Source organism: Somniosus microcephalus, chromosome 22, assembly GCF_052327205.1.
Source record: "Somniosus microcephalus isolate GS21.2 chromosome 22, FLI_Smic_1.0, whole genome shotgun sequence".
Taxonomy (NCBI): domain Eukaryota; kingdom Metazoa; phylum Chordata; class Chondrichthyes; order Squaliformes; family Somniosidae; genus Somniosus; species Somniosus microcephalus.
The window spans coordinates 61,990,158-62,016,160 of NC_141008.1; the positions used below are offsets into that span (position 1 = coordinate 61,990,158).

The 26,003-nt window shown below is 42.8% G+C and overlaps 1 protein-coding gene across 3 annotated transcripts in view; it reads left to right on the plus strand.

Annotated features, from left to right (window-relative positions):
• Positions 1-26,003, plus strand: part of ddx52 (DEAD (Asp-Glu-Ala-Asp) box polypeptide 52) — a 31,605-nt gene that overhangs the window by 2,890 nt on the left and 2,712 nt on the right. For all 3 annotated transcript variants that reach the window (XM_085964923.1, XM_085964925.1, XM_085964924.1), the window contains exons 3-13: positions 2,276-2,427; positions 2,561-2,746; positions 4,765-4,908; positions 6,169-6,280; positions 7,043-7,115; positions 10,638-10,841; positions 12,264-12,354; positions 13,609-13,731; positions 18,776-18,926; positions 22,159-22,234; positions 24,759-24,830. In XM_085964923.1, coding sequence (XP_085821049.1) covers positions 2,276-2,427; positions 2,561-2,746; positions 4,765-4,908; positions 6,169-6,280; positions 7,043-7,115; positions 10,638-10,841; positions 12,264-12,354; positions 13,609-13,731; positions 18,776-18,926; positions 22,159-22,234; positions 24,759-24,830 — 1,384 coding nt within the window. The remainder of the gene's footprint in view (positions 1-2,275; positions 2,428-2,560; positions 2,747-4,764; positions 4,909-6,168; positions 6,281-7,042; positions 7,116-10,637; positions 10,842-12,263; positions 12,355-13,608; positions 13,732-18,775; positions 18,927-22,158; positions 22,235-24,758; positions 24,831-26,003) is intronic.

The following is a 26,003-nucleotide window of genomic DNA, read 5'->3' on the forward strand; positions in this document are numbered from 1 at the left end:
TTGACTTTGAGGGGCATCACATTACAGCCCAGTCCTGTCCTTTTTCAATGTCCATGCACGCACGCTTTTCAGCAGGTGGCACTGGGTAGTGATCAGGAGCAGGAATCTTGACCGACGTTGCTCTTCCCCCTCCCTCGCCAGGGACACGGAGGCCAGTTATAGAGCCTTTTTCTTAAAGGAAGCAAAGAGTTGGAATAAACGGCTCTTTTTCCGAGAGGCAGGCAGTGACTAGTGGGGTACCGCAGGGATCGGTGCTAGGACCCCAGCTATTCACAATATATATAAATGATCTAGACAAGGGAACTAGATGTAATATCTCCCAAGTTTGCAGACGACACAAAGCTGGGTGGGCGTGTGTGCAGTAAGGAGGATGCCGAGAAACTCCAGTATGATTTGGACAGGTTGGATGATTGGGCAGATGCATGGCAGATGCAGTATAATGTGGATAAATGCGAGGTTATCCACTTTGGTGGCAAAAATAGGAAGGCAGATTATTACCTGAATGGCAATAGATTGGGAGAAGGGGAAGTGCAACGAGACCTGGGTGTCCTTGTACATCAGTCACTGAAGGTAAGCATGCAGCTGCAGCAGGAGGTTAAGAAAGCAAATGGTATGTTGGCCTTCGTAGCGAGAGGGTTCGAGTACAAGAACAAGGATGTCTTGCTGCAGTTGTACAGGGCCTTGGTGAGACCACGCCTTGAGTATTGTGTGCAGTTTTGGTCGCCTTACCTGAGGAAGGATGTTCTTGCCATGGAGGGAGTGCAGCAAAGATTCACCAGACTGATACCTGGGATGGCAGGAATGACGTATGAGGAGAGATTAGGTCGATTGGGCTTATACTCGCTGGAGTTTAGAAGAATGAGAGGGGATCTCATTGAAACTTATAAAATTCTAACAGGACTGGACAGACTGGATGCAGGAAGGATGTTCCTGATGGCGGGGGAGTCCAGAACCAGGGGTCACAGTCTAAGGATAAGGGGTAAGCCATTTAGGACTGAGATGAGGAGGAATTTCTTCACCCAGAGAGTGGTGAACCTGTGGAATTCTCTACCACAGAAGGTAGTGGAGGCCAATTCATTAAATATATTCAAGAAGGAGTTAGATATATTTCTTAAGGCTAAAGGGATCAAGGGATATGGGGAGAAGGCAGGGACAGGGTACTGAATTTGGATGATCAGCCATGATAGCATTGAATGGCGGAGCAGGCTCGAGGGGCCGAATGGCCGACTCCTGCTCCTATCTTCTATGTTTCTTTATCATAGTTGTGGCTATGATGAGCTAACTCAGCACAGGAGAAGACTTGCATGGTTCAGTGCCACGACAAGCGATGCAGTTACCTACTCTGCCATCGGAGCAGCTGGCACTACATTTTTGAAGGTTTAGTATGCAAACTTTACACACAGCAGCTCATGGCTGCTAACATTTTCATTTTTAAAAATAACTTGGTATACACAAGTTTACTTTTTAAGAAGCACTCCCAGTTTTCAAACATCAATGATTTTTGGGCCGCTCGCTGTTTCATTTCCCCTATATTTCTTTTGTATGGTCTCGCTAGACTGGCACATGAGTGGGCAGGTAACCTGCTTTCGAGCCTCCTCCAGTGCTGTTTCTCATACAGCAGCCAGGATGGTCTGAGTCTGGGGGTGGCATTCCCTGTCTGAGGTTTCCTGGTCTCCCACCAGTGATCATACTAACATTAGGAATTTAGTCAAGCCGGAGATTAAATCTGCGTCCCACAACTCGGGCGCTTGATGCTTGAACTTGCTGTTACGACACTTGGGAAATATTTAAAACATCAGCATGTCACTACTCCCACATATGCCACAGTGGCAGACCACATGATTCCCCAACTGGCTGCTTTCTGAACTTGGTTGTACTGCTGACAGACGCACTTAATTATTTTACTCGAGTGCGGAGAGTTGCATCAGCAGTGACTGAATTATCTTTCTCAAGAACCCTCATGCATTTCTTGGCTGCTATATCAAAAGTAGTGTTAACAGTGGTGTTGGAGTAGTTTTCCCATTGAGCTGCTCAGCCATGGTAACGGAGGAGAGGAGACTATGTTAAATGTATAATAAAATAGCACTGAATCCAAATGATTATTTTGGTGATGGAGGGAAAGATTAAGCATTTGTTCCTTGCGACTTTCTGATTTAATTAATCTCTTTTCAACTATGGCTGTATCGTGCACTATGGGCCTTCGCTGCCATTTGGCACTAAATGTTCATGCTCTCTCTCTTTCCTCCTCCCACCCGCCCCCAACCACCATCAACAGAGACCAAAACAGTGCGTGACATTTTTGCCAACACCAAAGACGATGATGGGATAATGCTAATGTCCTCACTGGGAAGGAAGATCAAGAGTAGTACTGGCGATAGGGGCAATGAACCCAGTGCTGAGAAACTGGAACATCAGCGACGAGAGAAGGTTTGTCTTTTGTCCTTATCTAGGAACACGGATACTTACTGTAAACACTTCTTGGGGGGGGGGGGGAAACAATTTAAAAGCTCTACTGTAATGTACGCCTATGTTAAAGTAAAATTCTTTTTTTCTTTTCAAGATAAATAAATTCCGGCGTAAGCATCGGATTTACGTGGATGGAACCGATATCCCTGAACCTGTTGCTACCTTTGAGCAGCTCCAACAGGAATATAGGGTCCACCCAAAAGTTATTCAGCACATACAGGAAGCTGGGTTCCAAATGCCGACCCCGATACAGATGCAAGCTATACCCATCATGCTACATGTAAGTATTTTTCTGTTGACTCGTTAAGTAGCACACTCTCCTCTGAGTCAGAAGGTTGTGGGTTCAAGTCCCACTCCAGAGACTTGCGCACGAAAATCTAGGCTGACACTCCAGTGCAGTACTGAGGGAGTGCCGCACTGTCGGAGGTGCCGTCTTTCGGATGAGACGATAAATCGAGGCCCCGTCTGCGCTCTCAGGTGGACATAAAAGATCCCATGGCACTATTTCGAGGAAGAGCAGGGGAGTTATCCCCGGTGTCCTGGCCAATATTTATCCCTCAATCAACATCACTAAAAACAGATTATCTGGTCATTACTGACGTAATAAAACTCACTCCGCACTTGGTTCGAGCATAAAGCAAGGCTTTAATCAACTTGTTTCAGAACATGGAAGTCTAATTGTACTTCACTAGTTCCTGTCTTACAAAATGTCCCTGAAAAGCTGGGCCCACGCCCGAGTATTTATACTCCTTGGACGGCGCCATCAGCTGGCCGTCCAGTGTTATTTCATGAGTCGTTTGTTTGAGGATGAGATTTATGACAATTATCACATTACTGTTTGTGGGAGCTTGCTGTGTGCATATTGGCTCCATGTTTTGTACATTACAATAGTGACTACACTTCAAAAGCACTTCATTGGCAGTAAGGTGCTTTGGGACATCCTGTGGTCATGAAAGGTGCTATAGAAATGCAAGTCTTTTTTTCTTTCAATATGGTCCCTGTGGCGTGTTGATCCTGAGCCATGCAGACCAGGCAGGTGTCTGCTTGCATCCCAAATCTATGCTAATATAGCTGATCTTGGCTGGGGCAGAGACACTACAGATCCCCTCCGTATCCATGGGCTAGAGAGTGGAGAATTCCTGTTCCCGATCACTGTTCACTTCTGTTAGAAATGCATATTTAGCGACGTCGATGAGAACAAGAATTGGTTATTGTGGCATTGCAGTTAAATAGCTTGCTGAAACTTGGCATTCACACTAACATAAATAGTGGCTGCATGGGCAAGATACTAGAGGGCTGCTGCCATTGAATTTTGTTAAACCAAGCAACTTCTCTTGATTTTGTTATTTGAAAAGAGAAGGCTGAGGGGCGACCTAATAGAGATCTTTAAAATTATGAAAGGTTTTAATAGAGTAGACACAGTGTGTTTCCACTTGTGGGGAAGAGCAAAACTAGAGGCCATCAATATAAGATAGTCACCAAGAAATCAAATAGGGAATTCAGAAGAAACTTCTTTACCCAGAGAGTGATGAGAATGTGGAACTCGCTACCACAGGGAGTGGTTGAAGCGAATAGTATCGATGCATTTAAGGGGAGGCTGGATAAGCGTATGAGGGAGAAGGGAATAGAGGGTTATGCTGATAGTTGGATGAGGAAAGACGGGAGGAGGCTCGAGTAGAGTATAAACGCCAGCGTGGACTGGTTGGGCCGAATGGCCTGTTTCTGTGCTGTATATCCTATGTATATGGAACTTTATACCACAGCAGCAAATGTTCAGCACGTTGCTTTTGGTGGAGTGACCCCGTGGTGCAGTACATTGGTTTACTAGCTGGTTCTGATATTAGGGTTTGCACCTCCAGTGAAATTTCTCAGCTGGGCTGAGTACGGGAAGGGCTTTATGAATTTGGACCATATTCCCATAAGAAGGGTAGGATATCGCTGCTCTTGAACATCTCAGAATGACCAACTTTAATGGTGTAGGCAGATGTCGGGTGGATTGTCCTTCGCCTGTGTGACGTAGGGAGGCCCAAAACACACAGGAAAAATTGTGTGGGCAATGCAAGTTTCGTGAAAGGTATATCATTCATATTCTGAGCCCTGAATTTAAAGTTCAACCATGCTGTGTGGAAAATTGTGCAGATGTATTCCTGTATTTTGAAGACTGATAGATAAGTAAAATAAAAGGAAGTGAAAATAATGAGGCATTTCTCAATAGCTATCATATCCTGAGGACTTTTGGTTTAAATATATACTGTTATATCAGAGTTCACCTCCAGCTGTGCTATGTACCTTTAACAGAATCGTGAAATCCTGGCCTGTGCCCCAACTGGATCAGGAAAGACGTTGGCCTTTTGCATTCCACTTTTGACCTATCTAAAACAGCCAATGAACAAAGGTTTCAGAGCACTGATCTTATCTCCAACTCGTGAGCTTGCCAACCAGGTATGTTTTGTTACCAGAGGACTATTGGACAGCAAGCCATCAATTCAATTCAATTTTATTTGCCATATGTACTAGTACAATGGAATGCTTACTCCCCGTAGGGACACGTCAGCTATTCTTACAGCGCCGTGTTCAGAAAGTCAATTCTTTGGCATCCAGTGGCAGTGGGAGCACGATGTCCCTCAGCCGCTCCGTTCTCCTCGTCACCGCGGCCTCCTCCTCACTGTTGCCGGCTCCACGTGTGGTGGCCTGCTTCTCCCGCTCACCCTCTGGCCACCATTCCCGGCTCCCCTCCTCCCAGTCCGACTGCGAGTCGTCATTGTTTTAAAAACAACCTTGCAGTTACTTAGTTTTGACACACAGTAGCTTGTCAGAGACAGTTGACACAAAGCTGGCACTTAGCACCATCGAGCCTGGGCCAACATCAGAATGCATTCAATGATTCGGTGAATGAGTTGTGCTCTTGTTAAACGTGCTGATCTTAATGTAGCAGAGCAGTATAGCTTCTGAGAGAGTGGCATTGACTTTCTCAGTGTTACCACTTGTGTTTTTTTTTGGTACTGCACTGTCTTCACAAGTACATGAGCATAAGTTTAGGGATTGGCTGCATTAAGTCTGTTTTTCTGCACTCCCAGCAACTAGAACAGCGCATGTGTTTTGAATTTTTTAAGAAAATAAAGCTAACGCCTCACATTTTAAATTCTCGTCCTTGTGTTCAATTCCCTCCATGGCCTTGCCCCTCCGTACCTCTGTAATCTCCTTCAACCCTTCGAGAACTCTGCATTCCTCCAACTCTGGCCTCTTGTGCATCCCTGATTTCCACCACTCCAACATTGGCGGTCGTGCCTTCAGCTGTACAGGCCCTAAGCTATGGCATCCCCTCCATAAACCTCTCTGCCTCTCTCTCTTCCTTTAAGATACTCCTTAATGCCTACCTCTTTGTCCAAGCTTTTAGTCACCTGTCCTAATATCTCCTTCTGTGGCTCGGGGTCATATTTTGTCTGGTAAGGCTCCTGCGAAGCACCTTGGGAAGTTTTACAATGTTAAAGGCGCTATATAAATGCAAGTTGTTGTATGTATATTTCCTAGTCGTCTTAAATACCAATCTGTATATCCACGAAGAGGGAACTAGTAGAAGCATTTCTGCTTTTCACAGGACATTTTTTCCCAAACAAACTTTGGGAAGAACAAGATAAATGGTCTAAGCTCTCAAGTATTCTGACTGAACTTGAGTAAATTTGATTGTTCCTCTATTCCCAGACTCATCGGGAGCTAGTAAAACTCTCTGAAGGTGTTGGGTTCAGGATTCGCATGATCAACAAAGCAGCTGAGGCCGCCAAAAAGTTTGGTCCTAAGACATCAAATAAATTTGGTGAGTGATTTTTGCATATATCCACTTCAAAATAAAATTATTTTAATTTGGCTGGGAAAAGATGGGCCTAACATCTGGATTGAGCTCTAGTTGGAACCCTAAATTTAGATGCTGAGAGGCTGTTTCCCCTGGCTGGAGAGTCTAGAACCAGGGGGTCACAGTCTCAGAATAAGGGGTCGGCCATTTAGGACTGAAATGAGAAGGAATTTCTTCACTGAGGGTTGTGAATCTTTGGAATTCTCTACCCCAGAGGGCTGGGGATGCTCAGTCTTTGAGTATATTCAGGGCTGAGATCGATAGATTTTTGGACTCGGGGAATCGAGGGATATGGGTATCTGGCGGGAAAGTGGAGTTGAGATCAAAGATCAGCCATGATCTTATTGAATGGCGGAGCAGGCTCGAGGGGCCGAATGGCCGACTCCTGCTCCTCGTTCTTATGTCCTTTGATTCTCAACCCTCAGCCTTGAATGATGATCAAACATTGCAGGGGTTTTTACTTGGTTGCTGGAAGGAGGATTGTGTGTGTGTGCAGAGGACAACTTTGCTAAAGCAATTCAGGCTTATTGAAGCACCCCTTGGCCATCTTGAACATGCTTTAAAGCATTTCACTCTCTCAACTGATGGAGAAAGAATGGTAGTGGGCAGAAACAGTAGGGAACCTAAAAGTTGAAGTATTTTTTGTGAATGGAGGTGGCTTGCTTTTTTCCAAGTACCTGATTTTAACAACCACGGTAGTTGATTTTTTTTTTTCTTTGTCTCCAGATATTTTGGTGACTACTCCAAACAGACTGATCTATTTGTTAAAACAGGACCCCCCAGCACTGGACCTCAGCAGGTATTGGGTACTTTCTCTTTTTCAGAAATGTTACATGAAAGCCATAGTTGATGCAACACTTTGACTTCTGTTTCTGCCTTTTGGGGTCCTAGACCTGATCTTCTGGTGGAGTGTGATTGCATTTTAAAGCAGGTTATTAAATTATGTGGATTATTAAATGTTGCCATGTATGAATACTGTGAAATTTATTTATGTATCCTGCATCAGCTGCAACTGTTATGGGCAGCATTTTAAATGAGAAATCCCAAATATTCCTCAGTTGGTAAAGGCAGAATGTAGCTGAATCATACAGACCAGAAGATCCTGAGGGGTCTTGACCGGGTGGATGTGGAGAGGATGTTTCCTCTTGTGGGAGAATCTAGAACTAGGGGTCACTGTTTAAAAATAAGGGGTCGCCCATTTAAGACCGAGATGAGGAGACATTTTTTCTCACAGAGGGTCGTGAGTCTTTGGGACTCTTCCTCGGAGGGCGGTGGAAGCAGAGTCTTTGAATATTTTTAAGGCAGAGGTAGATAGATTTTCTTGATAAACAAGGGGGTGAAAAGTTATTGGGGGTAGGCGGGAATGTGGCGTAATCGGATCAGCCATGATCTTATTGAATGGCGGAGCAGGCTCGAGGGGCCGAGTGGCCCACTCCTGCTCCTAATTCGTATGTTTGTACTCCAGGTTTAATTGCCGGTCTATTGAGATGGCTGACATCACTTGCAATGGCAATAGGAGTGCTACAATTGGCCTCAGTGGCTCTTGGCAAGGGGAGGGGAAATTGGTTATTGTATCTGCTTCCGATTGCTAGCCAGTATGCTTGCTGCAACGTGTGTTTTTGGATGTCAGATGATTGGACTTGGCTGTAATCCCCATGGTCGAATATCCTACCAACACTCACAATCCAGACTCTCTCGAGAGGCTCAGATGGGTGCCTGGTGTCTGTGGAACCATATCCCGGCAGTCAATCTTTTTTCAGGAGAACGGAAGGGGAGAACGTTGGCTGAACAAGGGTGAAATCCCTGAATACAAAAGCAAAATACTGCGGATGCTGGAAACCTGAAATAAAAGCTGGAAATGCTCAGCAGGTCAGGCAGCATCTGTGGAGAGAGAAACAGAGTTAACGTTTCAGGTCGATGACCTTTCATCAGAACTTTGCGCAGTATTTTGCTTTTGTATTGGTGTTTAATTCACTGCCACTTCTTTTCCAGGAATGCCCACCTTGAAGAAGTTCAGCTCCTCTTTCTGAATTCCCTGAATCATAGAATGGTTACAGCACAGAAGGAGGCCATTCGGCCCATCGAGCCCGTGTTGGCTAATGTGAATCTGTTGGTTTAGCACACCACGATATGTTAAATTGAGGACTGAGACAGAATCATTGAATTATTTTCCTAAAATATTTGCATGCATTCTTAAAAACTTCCCTCAGTCTCATTTGATATTGTGATTATTTGTTTTTCAAATGAAATTAGTTTGTGTATTTTGTGCATATCAGTGAGAAGACAACCTTTCATCTACTTGTTAGATATCCCGCTCAATATTTTAAACATAATACACTAGAGTCAAATAACTCTAACATTTTTGTAGTGTTTTTCGAGTGTTCGTTGCTGGCAGTGTTTTCTGTTGCAAAGATTTCCTTGTATTGCAACGTTTGTTGACAATTGGGGGTTACATATTGAATGTAAAATGTGCTGGTAAAATTTAATCTTGTGCTCTGTACATAGAGGTTACCTGACGGTGATTACAGGGCAGGAAACTAATTGAGGGGTTCCACTGACAACAAAAACTGCAGGAGTGAAGCTTGGAAAAATCACTCCCATGGAGTATTGTTTTTATAATGAGCTGTGGAGTTGGTAGGACATTTTCACTTCATATTAACCCTCCCCTCCATTTGATCAGTTAATGCCATAGGTATAAGCGGAGATACTTCATGTATCTGTATGGTGAGGCCTTCCCTCGAGGATTAGCAATTGCAACATAATCACTCCCCAAGTTTATCAAATGGTGGTGTGAAGTCCATTAGCAGAAAATAGCACTGTATATAATACACAATTGTACGATGCACTTTAGTTTTTTTCAGAATCCTTAGATTTTAAAGAAAGAAAGACTTGCATTTATATAGTGCCTTTCAGTTACGTGGATAGACTGGAGAAGCTGGGGTTGTTCTCCTTAGAGCAGAGAAGGTTGAGAAGAGATTTGAGAGGTGCTCAAAATCATGAGGGGTCTGGACAGAGTAGATGGAGAAAAACTGTTCCCATTGGCGGAAGGGTCGAGAACCAGAGGACACAGATTTAAGGTGATTGGCAGAAGAACCAAAGGCAACCTGAGGAAAAACTTTTATGCAGCGAGTGGTTATGATCTGGAATGCACTGCCTGAAAGGGCGGTGGAGGCAGATTCAATCGTGGCTTTCAAAAGGAAAATGGATAAGTACCTGAAGGAAAGAAATTTGTAGGGCTACGGGGAAAGGGCAGGGGGAGTGGGACTAGCTGAAGTGCTCTTGCAGAGAGCCGGCGTGGGCTTCTTGCTGTAACCATTCTGATTCTTTCACGACCATTGGGTGTCCCAAAGCGCTTTACAGCCAAAGAAATACTTTTCGAAGTGCAGTCACTGTTTTAATGTAGGAAACACAGTGGCCAATTTGTGCACAACAAGCTCCCACAAACAGCAATGTGATAACGACCAGATAATCATTTTTTTTTTAGTGATGTTGATTCAGGGATAAATATTGGCCAGGACACCGGGGATAATGCCCCTGCTTTTCTTTGAAATAGTGCCATGGGATCTTTTACATCCACCTAAGAGGTTTAACGTCTCATCCGAATGACGGCACCTCCGACAGTGCAGCACTCCCTCGGCACTGCAGTGGAGTGTCAGCCTAGATTTTTGTGCTGAAGTCTCTGGAGTGGGACGTGAACCCACAACCTTCTGACTCAGCCGAGGGTGCTGCCCACTGAGCCACGGCTGACACTGCTTTTTCCTACCTTTAACTCTACCTTTTTTCCTCAGTTGTACCTGATGGGTACTGTTACAGTGAGTCATCAGAGCAGCTTGACTGAGGAAGTCACTTATTTGAATTCGCACTATTAAATGTAGGGAAAAGCTGAGCACTATTCCATAATCGACATTACAAATTTGATACTTCAAAGGAATAGTGTATTCATTTAAAAATAAGTGGATATATAACATATAGCATTATGCACTATGATGTATATAGTAGAGAGTGCATGCAAAGAATCTAGAGCACCCCAACACATCCAGTCCTGCCTTCCTCCAGATCACCTACAACAGCTCTAATGAGTCTTTCATGGTTTACCAGTGTCTTGAGAAATTGAATCTGGCTGTAGATAAGCAAGAGCCTGTCTGTGTCTCTGTTGATCTTTGCAGGGTGACAAGAATATTACCCAGCTCATAGCTCAAAAAGGTTCTTTAGCAATATTTAGGATATGCTGGTATCCGGTAGCATTGACTGCTTTAATATGGCAAACTAACGTGCTTTTGGTTTCTGAAATGGTCCTTTTTTTTAATAAAATGAATCTCAGGGTGGAGTGGCTGGTTGTTGATGAATCGGACAAGTTGTTTGAAGATGGCAGATCTGGATTCCGAGATCAGTTGGCCACCATCTTCCTGGCATGCACATCTCACAATGTGCGGCGCGCTATGTTCAGTGCCACATTTGCATTCGACGTTGAGCAATGGTGCAAACTGAACTTGGACAATGTGGTATCAGTGTCGATTGGTACAAGGTGAGACAAAGGGAAAAACCTCTGTGATAACCTTGCTGCTTACTAACCTGGTATTACTGATATGTTTAAAGGTACTTTTTTGTGCCATTTTATATAGTGTTTTACACAAGGAACGTAGTACCACTTTTCTTCAAATGTTAAATTGTAAACAAAGTTGTAATTTTGATACAAGGTTGCAAGCCCCTTGCACATTGAAATGTCCAGACACTGAGCAGAGAACATGGGCCTTAAATTACAGTGCCGATGGTGTGCGTACGCTGTCGGAAGCCTTGAAAAAGGCCCCGTAAGTTCCAGTTTCCACATGTGCGAAAACCCGGAACTTTCGATCTGTCACGGTTCGCCTTGACAGATCGTCCGCCCCAAAAACACACTTTTGCTGGTGCAGAGTTTATTTGCCCAACTACTGCCCAGTGAATTCCCACGAAACCCTTGCGCCTGGTAAAAGCAGGCATAGGACCTGCTTTTACCAGCGAAGGATTAAAATAAATGTTAAAATTTAAATTTTAAAAATGATGAAAACATACAAAAACATTTAAAATTAGTTTATGTAAATTTTGGCCCAGATTAAGATGATAAAATTATTTTTTTAATTACATTTTTATTTTAAATGCTTAATTAAAGGGACTTTTAATTAATTTTGAACATGGGAACATTATTTTTATTTCAGTTGTGTTAATTATTTGAGGTTTCTGTTCGTAACTGGAATCCCCATAAGCATATGAGGAATCCTCTTTTCTGATTGGAGGACCTGGCCCTCGTGATCTCAGGGACGTTTCCGAACCGCCTGCGTCCCTGAGATCCATGGACCTTTACACTGCCGTCCGCCTTCGGGCCCAGGTCTCTGAAGCCCGGGAGCCAGCCGGTAGCTGTGGATTTTTTTGGGGGGGTGGTGTCAGAGGCGTACTCTGAAGGTACGCTTCTGATCGCAAATTTCGTCCCCATGGGTATCAAAATGAGAAAATAATCACAGCTGATATTTTTTGCACATGTTCAGTAAATTGAATCTATATTATTCCATCATATAATGTGCTTTAATTTGAGTAAAAATTATAACTCCATTTTAGGAAAATGCCTCAGCCAATGGAAAATTTCACACCTCCCCTGTATGAGGGGCAGGGATTTTCCAAATGATTTGTCCAGTTAACGCCTTACCTTTTAACAGAATATCCTGTCTACTAATTCTGACCTAGCATTACATGTGTGCCCTTAATCTAACCACAACTATGTCCTCGTCGCAATTTGCACATAAATTATAAGTGGAAATACTGTACAAACTTTACATTTATTAGACTTTTTTTGTTGCCAAACACATTTAAGTCTCTTATTTGGGCTGCCTATGTTGGTTTACTAAATGACTTCCGTAAAGAGCAATGGTTATACTATTCTGGTTAAATGTGCAGTAGTTTTAAATTTTTCTTTCAGGAATTCTGCCGTGGAGACTGTGGAGCAGGAGTTACTTTTTGTAGGTACTGAAACTGGGAAACTGCTGGCAATGAGAGACCTGGTTAAAAAGGTACAGAATGAATTCGATAATTAGATGCATGTGACCACTACGGTTATTTCATTCAGCTGTTCAAAAATTGCTTAAAATATCTTCTATCTAAGTGGAAATGTTCCTGTTCGAGTAGTCAAAAAAGCAGCCAGCTAGAGTCCTGGTCAGGATGGACCCATTTGAAATGACATAGTGATGGGCCAGTAAGCTATTGTTGGGTTGAGCAGAGTGTCAGTCCTGGCACTGCAACACCATTGAAAAGTTGAGCCCTGGCTGATACTGAACTTTTTAATGGTGGGTACTAGGGTCAGCATCCAGGACTAAGATACGGCCTTTCTGGGGGAATAGTTCTGATTTGAAATTGCTCATTCACTCCCAATTAGGGGCTGACTATTGGGTGTCCCAAGTAAAGAAACTTCAGCTGTATATACAGTATGGCGTACTTGTGTAGTTTCCTCTGCCTTCCACTAGGTGGCACCAATTCATAACATTGGTGGTTAAAGATCTGCTAAATGACTTGCTTTAAGACCAACTGTAATTTCCCTTCTTTTCTATCTCTCATCCCAAGTTTCTACCTATAATTTCTAATCTTATTTTCTTTCTTGCTACCTCTGTAATATTTTTTTGGCACTGCACAATATTCTATTGAAAATGGCAGCTAGGAAACCTGCTCCCAGACTGTTAATGCCTTTTCCCCTATCGCTTTCTTTTCCACCTTGCCTCAAGGGAATTTTGGGACAAGATCGAAGCGTTACTTAGCAACTCCTGCTAATTCCTGATGTAGCATGTTGCAGAAGCAGAGAGTGTCCCTTCATGCAGCCATTCTCGCTTCCATTTACTGTTAACCTGGGGGAAATATACAAGCCTGTTCCTCACCTAGCACTTACTGATTAAGCTGTTGTGCAAGGTGGGTGGAAAGTCGTGCTTCATTATAAAGAGAAACTTTCTCTTGCTGAGCTCAGGCAGTGACGCGTTGCCTAGTGTTACACTATGTGTTTGATTAAAAATGACTGTCGGTGCCTGTGTGGGTTTGTAACAGGAAAGCCAACTGATTCAATGTTGGTTAGTCCTCTGAGCACCTATACTCTTAATCCATATTGAACATTCATTATCCATATTGAACATTCATTTTTGGTGTCGTAAAATTATTCATAGATCTCATTCTCCGTACTGTGTGAGCACTCTCTTGGTTATAGTAACAGTTTGAGGTTGTAGTACTGTGACTTGTTTCATTTGCATCTGTGCGTGTAATATGCTAACTCTTTTTCCTTCAAGGGTTTTTCACCTCCTGTGCTAGTTTTTGTTCAGTCTATTGAAAGAGCAAAGGAACTCTTTCATGAGTTGATCTACGAGGGCATTAACGTTGAGGTCATCCATGCAGAAAGAACACAGCAACAGGTATAGTGATTTTGATTTTCTCACATTTTGTTTGAAGAAACCAAACACAACAAACTAATAGGTTAACAGTTGGAACAGGGAAACTGACATTAGTAATTAACGATCCATATTTTAAATTTTCCAAAACTTCTTTTGAACAAGGGAGAACATTTATAACTCATTTTTACACTGATCTAGTACTGGTATATATTCTCAACACAGCATTTACAGGAGGGTACATCGACAACCTAATTGTGCAATAATTTAACATGCTTCAGGTCCATGGTGGACATGGAATGGGGACAGCACAGCCGGACAGGGGCTGTCTCTCCCTCTCTGGTGATGTTTTGGGATTAGACCACGATACAGTTGGAGACTAGTGACAGTGGATGTTCCCACTGGTGATTTCACTCCGAGATGGCCTAGCTCTAATTCTTAAGACGATGCCCTCTTGTTCTGGTTTTCCCTACCAGAGGAAATTAGTTTCTCTGTATCTACCCTATCGAATCCCTGAGGTTGTTGAATGTGGTGGTCAAAGTCCTGTCCTTGGTGGGTTGGACTAGTAGTGAGAGGGGGGAATGCAGAGCCTCTAGGTTTTTTTTTTAAAGTTTGAAATGCGGGGTCCAGTTTATTTTTCTTTTGCTTTTTGCCTGACCAGCACTCCATGAGTTAACACCAGCGATGAAGAAAGTATTCCACTCCACACTCTGCCATGCTTTTATGGTCACTCTCCTAATTCTGTGGGTGAGATTTCTATCAAACATCGGCAGCTGATTCTGTAGCAGTTAATTCAGGCTGCTGTCTGGGCCATGACATTGGGTCCTTGTGACTCTTGTTCAGGGAAAGGGAAGTCCACAGTGCATACCTCTTAAGGAAACGCAGCTTGATGTAATGTTTGGAGAGTTTTTCAGCCAGGAGGGCAAAATGTCAGAGTTGTAGACTTTTCCATAGTTAGGAACATTGTTGTTCTCCATGCACAACCATCTCCTGGGAGCAAGAAGCTGCCTAGATTTAGGAATAATACTTTGAGCCTGGAATGTGTTAATCTTGTATAAGTGTATATCACCATTAGAACATAAGAAATAGAAGCAGGAGTAGGCCATTCGGCCCTTCGAGCCTGCTCCGCCATTCAATGAGATCATGGCTGGATGCAGAGAAACTCCAGTATGATTTGGACAGGTTGGGTGATTGGGCAGATGCAGTATAATGTGGATAAATGCGAGGTTATCCACTTTGGTGGCAAAAACAGGAAGGCAGATTATTAACTGAACAACAATAGATTGGGAAAAGGGAAAGTGCAACGAGACCTGGGTGTCCTTGTACACTAGTTGCTGAAGGTAAGCATGCAGGTGCAGCAGGCGGTTAAGAAGGCAAATGGTATGCTGGCCTTCGTAGCGAGAGGGTTCGAGTACAGGAACAAGGATGTCTTGCTGCAGTTGTACAGGGCCTTGGTGGACCACATCTTGAGTATTGTGTGCAGTTTTGGTCACCTTATCTGAGGAAGGATGTTCTTGCCATGGAGGGAGTGCAGTGAAGATTCACCAGACTGATACCTGGGATGGCAGGAATGATGTATGAAGAGAGATTGGGTTGATTAGGCTTATATTCGCTAGAATTTAGAAGAATGAGAGGGGATCTCATTGAAACTTATAAAATTCTAACAGGACTAGACAGATTAGATGCAGGAAGGATGTTCCCGATGGCGGGGGAGTCCAGAACCAGAGGTCACAGTCTAAAGATAAGGGGTAAGCCATTTAGGACTGAGATGAGGAGGAATTTCTTCACCCAGAGAGTGGTGAACCTGTGGAATTCTCTACCACAGAAGGCAGTAGAGGCCAATTCATTAAATATATTCAAGAAGGGAGTTAGATATATTTCTTAAGGCTAAAGGGATCAAGGGATATGGGGAGAAAGCAGGGACAGGGTACTGAATTTGGATGATCAGCTATGATCTCATTAAATGGCAGAGCTGGCTTGAGGGGCCGAATGGTCTACTCCTGCTTCTATCTTCTGCCTCAACTCCATTCACCAGCCCTATCGCCATATCCCTTGATGCCTTTACTAGTCAGAAATCTATCGACTTCTGTTTTGAATATACCCAATGAGTGATCCTCCACAGCCCTCTGGGGTAGAGAATTCAAAAGATTCACCACCCTCTGTGTGAAGAAATTTCTTCTCATCTCAGTCCTGAATGACCTACCCTTTATCCTGAGGCTGTGGCACCTGCACATTCACTTTGTGACTCCTGTACAAGGACACCCAGGTCCCTTTGAGCATCTGTATTCCCCAATCTTTCACCATTTAGGAAATACTCTGCCTTTCTGTTTTTTCTACCAAAGTGGATAACTTCACATTTATCCACATTATATTCCATCTGCCATGTTCTCGCCCACTCACTGAGCCTGTCGAGATCCCCTTGAAGCCTCTTCACATCCTCTTCGCAACTGACACTGCCACCTAGCTTTGTATCATCAGCAAATTTGGAAATGTTACATTTAGCCCCCTCATCCAAATCATTGATATAGATTGTGAATAACTGGGGCCCAAGCACCGATCCTTGTGGTATCCCACTAGTCACAGCCTGCCATCCTGAAAAAGACCTGTTTATCCCTACTCTTTGTTTTCTGTCTGTTAACCAATTCTTAATCCATGCTAGTATATTACCCCCAATTCCATGTGCCTAATTTTGTTCACCAACCTCTTGTGTGGGACCTTATCGAAGGCCTTCTGAAAATCCAGATACACCACATCTACCGGTTCCCCTTTGTCTACTCCACTAGTTACATCCTCAAAGAACTCCAGTAGGTTTGTCAAACAGGATTTCCCTTTCATAAATCCATGTTGACTCTGCCCAATCTTACTATTAGTTTCTAAGTGCCCAGTTATTGCATCCCTTATAATAGATTCCAGCATTTTCCCAACTACTAATGTGAGGCTAACAGATCTGTAGTTCCCCGTTTTCTCTCTCCCTCCTTTCTTCAATAGTGGGGTTACATTTGCTATCCTCCGATCTGCAGGAACCATTCCAGAATCTATAGAATTTTGGAAGATGACAACCAATGCGCCCACTATCCCAATGGCCACCTCTTTCAAAACCCTAGGATGTAGGTCATCCGGCCTTTGAGATTTATTGACTTTTAGTCCCATTAATTTTGCTAGTACTTTTTTTTTTACTAATAACTTCTTTAAGTTCCTCATTCTCGCCACACCCTTGGTTTTCTCGTATTTCTGGGAGGTTTTTTGTGTCTTCCTCCGTGAAGACAGAAACAAAGTATTTATTTAATTTCTCTGCCATTTCCTCATTCCCCATTATAAATTCTCCCGTCTCTGACTGTAAAGGACCTACATTTACCTTCGCCAGTCTTTTCCTTTTCATATACCTATAGAAGCTTTTACAATCTTTTTATATTTTTCACTAGTTTGCGCTCATATTCCATTTTTCCTTTCTTTATCAATTTCTTGGTTCCCCCTTTGCTGATTTCTGAAAAGATCCCAATCCTCAGGCTGACCGCTTTTTCTGGCAACTTTATAAGCTTCCTCCTTTGACTTAATACTAGCTTTAATTTCTTTTGTTAGCCATGGTTAGATCACTTTTCCTTTTGGGTTTTTATGCCCTAGAGGAATATATGTTTGTTGCAAATTATGCATTATTTCCTTGAATATTAGCCATTGTATGTCCACCTTCATACCTTTTAGTGTAGTCTCCCAATCTACCATGGCCAACTTGTCCCTCATACCTTTGTAGTTTCCTCTGTTTAGATTGAAGACCTTAGTTTCAGATTGGACTACATCACTCTCAAACTTAATGTAAAATTCAATCATGTTATGGTCACTTGTCCCTAAAGACCCCTTTACCACAAGATTATTGATTAGCCCTTTCTCATTACACAGTACAGGAAACTTTTTTATCCGGCACCAACGGGACCGGCGTGGTGCCAGTTCATCAAAAATTCCGGATAACCGAGAGCTATAGTAAAAGATACGGAGAGCTGAGAGCTCCGTATAAAGCAACAAACCCTGTTGCTTAGCAACAGGTGCAAAACAATGGCCACAAGTTCCAAGCGTCTCTGTAGCTTAGCAACAGCTGCAGCCACACCCGATTGCACAGCAACAGATCATGGAAGGCAAGTAATATGAAGTAAAACTTACCTGAACCTACTCCTGAATTTTGCCGGTTAACCGAGATTTCCGGTTAATTTTAGGTGCCAGTAAATCGAGAGTTTCCTGTACCAGATCCAGAATAGCCTGTTCCCTGGTTGGTTCCTCCACATACTGATCCAGGAAACCATCTCGCATGCATTCCAAGAATTCGTCCTCCACACCATTAGTACAACTTATTAAATAAATTAACTATTTTGATCAGGAATTGTGAGCTTCCCTGATGATTCACTTGGTAGCTGCAAACTTCACCCAATTGATACTGAGCCAGACAACAGTAAGATCTCTGGCAGTGATCTGTTCTAAGTTAGCCGACCTCGGCTGCAAGCGCTGGATTTGGCAGCAGTGCCCTCGGGCTAGGGTAGGGAAGAAAATCAGGTGGACCTCCCATCATCTCTATTGGCTGGAAACTGTGCCTTTGTGGATCACAAGAAGATTGACCTTGGTTGTGAAACCTACTGTGGTGGAATAGCCCATCAGCACTCGCCATCGAGGCTCACACACGAAGAGCCACTTGTTGAGGTACTGGGTGACTTACGGTGCCTATAGTTCAAGTCAATGCCTTGTATTTTCTGGCTTGAAGCTTTTGTACAATGCATCTCTCAAACTTAAAAAAAAAATTTTTTTATTGGAGCGAGCTACTGTTGCTTTCATAGAATCATAGAATTTTACACCACAGATGGAGGCCATTTGGCCCATAGTGTCTGGGCTGAAAAAGAGCTATCCAGCCTAATCCCACTTTACAGCTCTTGGTCCGTAGCCTTTTAGATTACGGCACTTTCGCTTTGTTTTAAAATTGTACTTGGATCCCCTATGGACCGAGATACTGGAGCTTTGAATCAAGGTCTGTTTTTACTTTGTCAATGTCTGTCGGTGTCATAGCAATTGATTTTTTTTCCCTCCGCAGAGAGATAATGTAGTTTGCAGCTTCAGAGCAGGAAAAATTTGGGTCCTCATTTGCACTGCACTCATGGCTCGAGGTATTGATTTTAAAGGAGTGAATTTAGTCATCAACTATGACTTTCCAACTAGTGCTGTTGAATACATTCATAGAATAGGTATGTATACAGTTCTCTGTAGTATACAGTTCTCTGTATTCAGTGAAATTGCAAATGTTTGTATGAAAGAAAGACTTGCATTTATATAGCACCTTTTACGACCTCGGGACGTTCCAAAGCGCTTTACAGCCAATGAAGTACTTTTGGAGTGTAGTCACTGTTGTAATGTAGGAAACGCAGCAGCCAATTTGCACACAGCAAGGTCCCACAAACAGCAATGTGATAATGATCAGATAATCTGTTTTTTTTAGTAACGTTGATTGAGGGATAAATATTGGCCAGGACACCGGAGATAACTCCCCTGCTTTTCTTTGAAATAGTGCCATGAGATCTTTTACATCCACCTGAGAGAGCAGATGGGGCCTCCATTTAATGTCTCGTCCGAAAGACAGCACCTCCGACAGTGCAGCACTCCCTCAGTACTGCACTAGAGTGTCAGTCTAGATTCTTGTGCTCAAGTCCCTGGAGTGGGACTTGAACCCACAACCTTCTGACTGAGGGGAGAGTGCTACCCACTGAGCCACGGCTGACGTTTCTAGAAAAGAAAATACACTGGATAGCACTGTTAGATATTTTGAACTTTGGAAAGGTAGATGATGTCTCGCAGCCTCCTGAGCTAAGTTCCTAGACACAGGAATGTGTGCTCTTGGGTGAGGCAATGATGGCTTTAAAATTCAAGTTTTATGTGTAGCTTCATTTAAAATGCAAAAATTGTATCGCAAATGATTGTGCTGCAGCAGATCTAGCATCTTTCACCAACCCCCCCCCCCCCCCCCCCAAGTGAGCATATTCTCAAGGAAAAAGCAGATAATAGCTCTGAGTTCTAAATTTACTTGTTAAATCCCCAATGTATGATCATGCAGCTCTTCATTTTTGAGCAATAATTAACAGATTAAGTTGATGGACAGGCTGACAAATCCTCCTGAAATTTGCTGTACTTTGTGGACAATAAGAACTGATTACCGGCTTTTCAGAAAGTCGAGCCAACTCTTGTGTCTTGGATTTATTTTGTCCAGTGGTTAATCCAGTAATTGTGGCAAATATGGCCCTTGTCTAATTTAGGGGGAGAGGAAAGTTGCACTGTTTTGAAAATTAGCCTTTCCATCCATACCTGAGGGAATAAGGGAGTAATCTGGTCTCCGGTGTGCAGGAGTCATCAAGAGGAACTCAGTGCCTGATCCCTAAGGGAATATTCCTAGAATCCGTTTGGAACTTCTTCCTTCTGTTCAATCCTCTGCCTATTGCCATCATCTGAATCCCCATATTGAACTGCAACCTCTTACTCAAATTATTAATTATGGGGCAAAGTAATGCAGGACAACGTTGATGTTCTTGAAACTCGGATTTACATTGCACAACCTTGCGATTCTGTGTGTACAGCAGAACCTCGAGCACTGACCACTATGATTCCATGGAAACCATGTGAAAGCAAAATGGCTTCAACTAAATTATAAGCTGTAATTAAGCACTGACAGAAAACGAGTGACTCCTGGCAATTTTGCTTCTATTAAAATGTGTAATAATCAGCTCCCATGATGGCGTAGTGTTAGGCATTACCTGGCAGTGGTAGTCGTAAAGCCATACAGATCAGAAGGTCCTGGGTTCAGTCTTGTTTCTCAGTTTTCCCACACTTCGTGCTGTGTTAGCTTATCTCAGCTGGGGTGCAGTAGAGGTTCGATAACTGGCCTCTTTGCTCCTGGCTAGGGAGTGAAAAATTTAGCCAAGGTTCCCGTTCCTGATTGCTGTCCCGTGACCTCTGCTGGAAGTGCACATGGGGACTGTATCAGGCTCAGCTGTTAAGTCAACACTCACTGTCTAGGCTCTGGAAGACGGGTCACTTGGGCAAAGTAGCAGAGAGCAACTGTGGAACAATACCCCCATTGGCCTCCGAAGGAGAGAATATCGACGGGGAAATGTATTTTCTGATAGAAATTGGATTTCTTAGTACATCTTCTATTGTCTGTCACCTTGGACCATGGTCATAATTTCTTTGATAGCAAGAGAATACGAACAGTGTTCGTTATTACACATTTTAATAAACCAGCAACATTCACTGTTTGGATTCAATCTGCAGATCCCTGCAGAGATTTTTTAATGATGAAAGAACAGTAAATTGATTTTGTAAAAATATTATGTCTGGTGAGGTAAACCTTTGGGACACGAAGGTGTGACATTTCTCCCGTAGTACCTGTATCACATTCATACATCTCACTCAGTTAATTACTTTTGAAGTACAGTGATGTTTAGGAAAATCCAGCAGCCATTCTGCACCAACAGCATCCTGCTAACAACATTTGGGTGAATGGCTTTTGGTGGTTTCAGTTGCGGGAGAGATGTTGACCAGAACACTGGGAGAACGTCCTAGTTGTCTTTGAATAATGACGTGAGATCTTTATCAGAAAAGGCAGGTGGGACCTCTCATCCAAAGGCAAGCGCATCTGATGATGCAGCGCTCACTTGGTACTGCAGTAAAATGTCAGCCGAGATTATGACTTCTGACCTGGAGGCGAGAATGCTGCCAACTGACCTTAGCTGGGAGGGAGTGAAGAGCTTACCTGCGAGAGGGAAAAGCAGAAGACTAATCAATTCATGCCGCTTTTACATGCCTCATACAAAACTACATGCTAGTTATGAAACGGCATTGGCACAGACCTTGGAGCAGGTCTCCCGATTAGAGATGGATGGGTGGCTGGTAGAGGAGTAATTTTAAAATGTTTTTAATCATCTTCCCCTTCACTGTGCAGTAATCTGAATGGAATCATTCATGAAACAATGTATTACAGGTTCACTGTATACTTGTACTATAGTTCAGCATTGTTTTTTTTAACTCTGCTGTGATTGTATATGTGAAGCTCTGTTGTCTACTATGCCTTGATCACTCTCCGCTTCTCCCTTAGATATTTCTCCCACCTTGCATAATGTCCTGAAATATTTTACAGGAGATTTAAAAACCAATACAAAATGTCTATCTTCTATCAATCCGCATCATTAAAACACAGATTATCTGGTCATTATCACTTTGCTGTTTGTGGGAGCTTGCTGTGCGCAAATTGGCTGCTGTGTTTCCTACATTACAACAGTGACTACACGTCAAAAAGTACTTCATTGACTGTAAAGCACTTTGGGACATCCGGTGGTCAGGAAAGGCGCTATATAAATGCAAGTCTTTTTTTTCTTTTATGTGACGTGACTTTCACTTGAGTTTTGCTGACGAGTGTATTTTTGTAACTAGGACGTACTGGAAGAGCTGGTCATCGAGGAAAGGCTCTTACATTTTTCACAGAAGATGATAAACCACTTTTACGGAGGTTAGTTTGAACTTGAGTGTACAGGAAGCTGGAGGTTCTCCATTATCCGAGTAAAGCTAACCACTGTTGGGTATATAGGGAGATTGCATGCCTGTGTTTCTTTTAATAGGGGTACTTTTGGGAGAGGAAAGAAAATAATGCTTGATGTACATGCATGTATATGTATTCCATTTTTTTGAGGCAGAGCAAGCGTATTGTGAAAAGCATAATTGAGCTGTCCCTTACTCTGATTAAAATGTTCTTTTTGTATATTGTTACTGCTCACTGACTGAATATTGAAATATTGCTCACGTTGTGTAAGTGTTACACGTTCTAACAACCTACTGCATATAATGAGACTACAGAGGCTTCTTGCTTTTCCTAGTTTAACATTTAAAAAGTGACGACCATTATTAGACACAGGCAATGTCCGTTTTGCTCCAGTGAACTGTTTCTCCTTGGAGAAACAATAAAGATTAGCCATTTTGCAATAAATTGCTCGCAAATGCTTAGGTTCTTATCCCAAAGGTGCAGTGTTTTGTTTGGGTAGTTTTAAAAAACCTTAAAACTAAAAACCTATATAAAATGATGGAGGCGAGAGAGTGCCACTAACTTTGTTAAAAAAAATGGTTTAAAAAATTGCCTTCAGACTTGTTGGCTTGTTAGTCAGAAGTGCCTTTTCATCGTTTGACCTAGCTGACCCACAGGACCAAGATGACTTCCATTTAGGTGCAACAATTCTGTGTTATTGAGTTGTCCTCTCCTTGGCAAATGACTTAGATCTATGTCTTTTTTATATTTTAGCAATTTAGAAGGAAAATTACTGTCCTAACATGCTGTATACATTAATACAGGTTTTATTTTCTTATGTCTCAATTGTTTCTAAGTTCCTCGGTTGTGGAGGCGAAGAGGTGGTCAGTTGCTGTCATGAATAGTGCTTTTTTTTTGATGCCTTGCATTTATTCAAGAGAAGTGTTAGCACATACTCTCTCCTTTTGGATGCCATTCTACTTGGAGGGTGCATCATTATTTTTCTGTTGGATAAACTGTGTCCAAACAGCGCTTACTTTTCTCATTCCAGTTGACTTCCTAGCACTTCATTGGTCAGAAGCCAATTATAATACACAACTGACCACTTTAGGAATCACTGAGATATCATGGGCTGGATTTTCTCAGCCGCATGGAGGTGGGACTGCCGGGAAAGTTGCAGTATTTGGGGGCGGGTGGCAAACCCCAACCCGCTTCCGTGCCCTCTTGCCAGGAGGTGGGAAGCTGTCCTGCCCCGGGTCCTGTCCCCTTGGAGGCGGGAAGGGATTAAAGCCTATTTAATACGATTATCCCCATTTTTCGTGCTGAAGTGCGGGCTTCCCGATCTGGGGGAGCCCCGCTGGGGTGTAGGAGGTCTGCGGGGGTCTGAAAGTGCGATGTAGAGGTGAGTGATGGGTGCAAGTGTGGAGTGGTAAGTATGTGAGGTGAGTGTAAAATGTTAGAAAATGTTAACTTATCTTTGTTTCTCCCTACAGCCTTCAGCCACTGTGGAGCCGTAGTCCCCGACATCTCCATTGTAGAGATCACAGACTGGCTTTTGGATCCTCCGATCCAACAGCCAGCTGATTTCTGCAAAGTAGAAAGGTTTGATGAGTCCTGAACACAAGGACTCATCAAACTACACAGAATGTCAGCTTCACAGAGCTGTCAAACGACGACATTTCTTCTTTCAAAAATTCTTGACTAATGACACGTCAGATGTTGACGTGCTCTGTCACTGACTTCCCCCTAATTGGCCTGCTGAGCCCGCTGGGCAGACTTAACAAGGTCGATCGGGAAACTCCTGCTGGTTGGCCAGAAGCTGATGGAGGCGGGACTGAAACCCGGCAAGCAGCAGTCCCACCTCCAACACGTTTCCGTTCATAAAATCCAGCCCATTAAGTTTACTTATCTATGCTGCCATATTTAATATTAACAAGGATGTTACACATGCACATAACTAAAAGCTAACAGTAGGATGCTGTGATTTGTTCCTCTCCCTTTTGTGAATTTATACAGTTTCTTGGTCTCCATTCCCGTATTGAAATTGTTTACACTACAGTAATGCTGCCTGTTGAGATCGCTGTGCCTTAGAATGCACAGTGTAAAGCAGTACACATCCTAAATGGTAGCTAAACTAACTTTTAACCTGAATGGGATGCGGTTGGATCTGGCATCATTGCAAACATCTTGTCGCTTAGTGGACTGATTTTTAATTTGTACAAACATTTGGCAACCGCTGATCAGTCCGCATTTCACTCCGAGAATTCAGAGCAAAGAACTATTAGCTGATGTGTGAGAAACAGAAGTTCCTGATTTGTTTGCTAGATGCTTAATTCATCAGTCTTGTACTATGATGGAATCAAGGGGCTCAATGAGCACAGTAGTTATTCATATTGATCAGTGCTGACGCTTTGTGCCAAAAATGACAGTCTAGTTAAAGTTGATGTGACACTGTGACTGAAATTTTTTAGAAACATGCAGTTTTTTTGCTAATTTTTTTTTTCTATTTAATTAGTATAGCAAATGTTATCAAACAAGCTGGCTGCCCTGTACCAGACTACATGATGCAAATAAATAAACTGCAAAGGTAAGTGCCCATAATTGAAAAACGTGTTAACTAACTAATGTTAGAGATGCTGTATATGGCTGTTTCAGACAAAGAAGTGGTTTGATCTTGGGGAGTGGGCTGGGTTGCAAGCTTGGTGGTTGACTTAAGCCAGTTGGTTCTTCAAGCTCAATAACTGTAACTTATCTCTTCCAAACAAATATGTACTTACCTGGGAATGTAACAGCCTTGAACTTGTGTTTCATTCTTCCTCCCCTTTTGTCTTTTTAGTGTAGTGCGCTTGAAGATTAATTATTTTACATACACACATACCTCCCCCTTTTTTTGGAGATGGCAAAGCAAGTCTAAGTTGTAATAGGTCAGCTGTTGTTTATAATGACTTATTTGAGAATTAGAATTTTAATTGGCTGCACTGGACGAATTACACTATTTAATATTTTAATGGGAGCAGTAATTTAAAGACGGGGTCTTGTCAGCAGTATGTAAAATTTTTAAAAAAAGAATTAGAGAATTATGGTTAGTTTTACCGTCCTCATTTGTTTCTCTGCTTTGGAACAAACGTTTTTTTTCTCCCCCCCCCCCCCCCCCCCCCTCGCCTTTCCATGCTGTCGATTAGTGAGCTCTGCACACTGCTCTACCAGTGCTGCTTTGAGCTGGCTGTCGGGAATTATGTCGAGGAAGCCTGGGGTTGATTCTTCTCTCTCTTTCCTTCCCTGTGTGAAAGCAACAGGCTTCCATTTGGTGTGGCTGAGATTGCGGATGGAAGATTGATCCTGCATCCTTTTCCATTTGCAGCAGCGGGTTACCTTATGTTTAACTGTACAGATTTTATGTATCGCACTCTTCTGATTCATTAGATTAACATTTACCTTTTTGAACACTGAAATAAGTGCTCTAAACCCAATCATACACAGATACAAGTTGTAAGATTGACAAATGAATTTAAAATGTACCCCAGTTTTATTACTCCTTCATTTGTTCATCATTCATGTACAATAGACTATCCATTGTCCAGAGTGAGAAAAGGCCACAAATCAGTCTATTTCTGAATTAGCCACTCTTATGAGATTTATGTGGTTCCTCATGCACTCTGCTAATGATTGGCAATTCCATCGTTCTGCTTCATTTCATGTTCTTCCATCGATAGTAGTGGTATGCTTGCTATTTCTTCAAGACAAGTCATTCTTTCCCTTT